Source organism: Rhincodon typus, unplaced genomic scaffold, assembly GCF_021869965.1.
Source record: "Rhincodon typus isolate 14 unplaced genomic scaffold, sRhiTyp1.1 hic_rhity00008167, whole genome shotgun sequence".
NCBI classification, from domain to species: Eukaryota; Metazoa; Chordata; class Chondrichthyes; order Orectolobiformes; family Rhincodontidae; genus Rhincodon; species Rhincodon typus.
The window spans coordinates 1-3,067 of NW_025973805.1; the positions used below are offsets into that span (position 1 = coordinate 1).

Consider the following 3,067-nt stretch of genomic DNA (forward strand, 5'->3'; position numbering starts at 1 on the left):
ATGAGGATAGATTGGGGAAGTTGGGACTGTTCTCCTCGGAGAGGAGGAGGCTGAGAGGGAGATCTGATAGAGGCTTTCCAAATCCCGAGCGGCTGCTGGGCAGAGGAGGGAGGGAGAAGCTGTTCCTGCTCAGAAAAGGAACAGGAACGAGAGGGATACAGATTTAAAGTGATGTACAAACGAAGCGAGGGTGAAGTGAGGAGAGACTCTCTCACCCAGTGGGTAGTGAGATGTACTGCCTGGAAACGTGGGGGGGGGCAGGTTCAACTGAGGCATTCCAGAGGGGCATTGGAAGGAAGTAGTGTGCTCTATCAATCTGGTCTTGAAGCTGCTTTAATACACGGGTAACCCCAAACCTCCTCCTACAAAACTCAGTCCATTTCACCTGCGATGCCTCGAAACGTCACTCAGAACAGGCCCGACTGTGCCCTTACCTTCTCTGCATCCAGCTCCTGGATTTTCTGAGGCACTTTGACGCTGTAATCCGCTTTGGATATTTTCTCCCTGAGCTTTGCAATCTGCTTCCGAAGTTCTGCTTGCTTCGCCCTGAGCTTCAAGACCTCCTTTTCAGCATCGATCAGGCCCTTTCGAAGAAACGGGTGAGAAACTGTTTGGTGTGTGCGAAACTCTCACAGCGAGGCAACTGTCCAGCACAGAGCCAGGCTAAACAACTTAATACAGCACGGGGTGTGGGGGGGAGCTGGTGTGTGTGTGTGTGCCAGCGAGGGTGGGGCAGGCCAACTCGGGGACAGCAGGGCTCATGCGAGGGGAGGGGGATTGGAGGTAGACCCAAAGCGAAGATGAGTAAGTTATTGTTAAAAGCTTGCTGTGCTCCTTAAACAAGGAGCATTGGCTTCTCTCAGAGAGGTCAGAGTCTTTTGAACTCCCCTTCCCAGTGGGTGTGGGACCTTTAAAGATTTCGGAGGCCGAGCGAGATATGTTCTTGATGACCGGGGGGATGGAAGATGATCAGGGAAAAGCAGAGTTGAGGCTAATACCACGTCAGCCACAATCTCATTCGAGTGGGCAAGCAGGCTGCAAGGGCCGAGTGGCCTACTCCTGTTCCTTGTTGATCCACAGGAATTAACAGCCCATAACATGCTGCTGTTTTATTTGAACAGTCTATAAATTGGTTGAATAAATTAACCGAAAGATGTGAATTCCTTATGTAAAGGCAGCACTTGCTCAGACTCAGTTTCACTGACGGGTGTGGGCACAGAGTGAGTCTCTCTCTCTCTCTCTCTCTCCCCCTCTCCCTCTCTCACGCGCACACAAGGCGTTAATGTTCTCTTTCAGTCAGAAAGTGGAGGGGGGAAGAGGAGGGTGGTCTGCAGCGGTGAGGGGGGTGGGGGACGTAAGGGCAGGGATCCTCGCCCAGTCCAATGGCAGATGGCACTCGTCTCCCTGGTACCTACCTTCAGCATGAGGTGGACGGTGCAGCGGTCCGAAGCGACGACCATGGCACATCCGTCTGGGCACGCCTCGTTCACCAGGAGGGTCACCGACTTGGACGAGGACAGCGTCTGGATGTAGCAGGAGAACGGGCTCACCTGGGCAGCTGTGCCCTCGTCCAAACACGACAGGTAACCTGAGGGCAAAAGGTCACACAAAGAAACCGGGCATCGGCACGGAGTCAGTCCCAACCTCCCCACCTCCTACCCCTGGAATAAACACACCTCATGCAGAAAGGCGGGCCGAGGAGGAGGGGGGGGGGTGGATTTTAATCACACGCAAACGCAGAGAGCACGGCTGGAGAAACTCAGCGGGTCTGGCAGCTTCTGCGGAGACAGCATGTGCATAAGAGAGGGCGAGGGCCAGACAGTCAATGGTCCCAGTCCAACGTGACTCCTCTTCAGAACTGCAGATCCGACGATGTTCTGATGAATCCAAAACGTTTACTTTGCTCTCTCCCTCCACAGAGGCTGCCCGACCCGCTGAGTTTCTCCAGTAAACCTCTCTGCCTTGGCTTCCGATTCCCAGCACCCGCAAGATCTGGCTCCCACTGGAGCATTGTGGGAAGCGTTGTGACCCGCAGTACTGTGAGAAATGCAGGAGACAGCCTGCGCACGGCAAGATCCCACCAACAACAAGAAAGGAAGTCGCTCATCGAGCCAAGCAGGGGCTCAGGAGAAACACAGTTTTTTGATGGGGGAGGCTGGTTACAATGTGCCACCCTCTCCCACGGGACTGACCAGAGATGCGTTGGACCAAATAGCTGTGAAAGATCTGAAGTTCCCGGTGGGGGATGTTGACCAGGAGCACGTGGAAGAAAAGATTACTCTTGTGGAAGAGTCTAGAAAGGGGTCAGCAGGTGGCAAAACAGGGCAGCACAATGGCTCAGTGTTTAGCACTGCTGCCTCACAGCGCCAGGGACCCGGGTTCAATCCCACTCTCGGATGACTGTCTGTGTGGAGTTTGCACATTCTCCCCGTGTCTGCGTGGGTTTCCTCCAGGTGCTCTGGTTTCCTCCCACAGTCCAAAGGTGCGCAGGTCCCATAGTGCCCAGGGATGTGCAGGATGGGGTGGATTGGCCGTGCTAAATTGTCCGATAGTGCCCAGGTATGTGCAGGTTCGGATGGATTGGCCGTACAGCGTTACAGGGGTGGGATGTTGTTCAGAGGGTTGGTACAGCCACGATGGGCTGAGTGGCCTCTTTCAGCACTACAGGGATTCTGTGATCAAGAACAGTACAATGTGTTCTATCAGGTGCTCAGTGGGGGCAAGGGTGGTGAGGCAGCACAGAAGTGAGTCAACTTACAATCTGCTTTGGTCTTGGTGAGGTTATAGTCCGCACGCAGGGAGCGGATGGCGCGGATGATGGCCATAACAAACTCCACAGTGTGGTCTAATTCCTCATTCCTCCAACAGTGCTGCAGAAAGACACAGGCAGCTCATTACAATGCTGCTAATCAGGAATCCCAATTCCCATTCAATCCGATCGCTCATCCCTAAGGAACTGCCAACCCCTCACCCACTGCCTCCTCAAATGTCACTACAGTTCAACGAGAGAGACAGGGGAGGGAGAGGGGTGAAGAGATTCAGAGAGAGACAGAGAGATGGGCGGGGG

At 54.2% G+C, this 3,067-nt stretch overlaps 1 protein-coding gene across 1 annotated transcript in view; it reads right to left on the minus strand.

Moving 5' to 3' along the window:
* Nucleotides 1-392: 392 nt before the first annotated feature.
* Nucleotides 393-3,067, minus strand: part of LOC125482279 (valine--tRNA ligase-like) — a gene marked incomplete at its 5' end in the record, with an annotated part of 8,054 nt that continues 5,379 nt past the window's right edge. The window contains 3 exons of the mRNA XM_048594324.1: nt 393-584; nt 1,416-1,588; nt 2,759-2,870. Of these exons, the coding sequence (XP_048450281.1) occupies nt 408-584; nt 1,416-1,588; nt 2,759-2,870 (462 nt within the window). The remainder of the gene's footprint in view (nt 585-1,415; nt 1,589-2,758; nt 2,871-3,067) is intronic.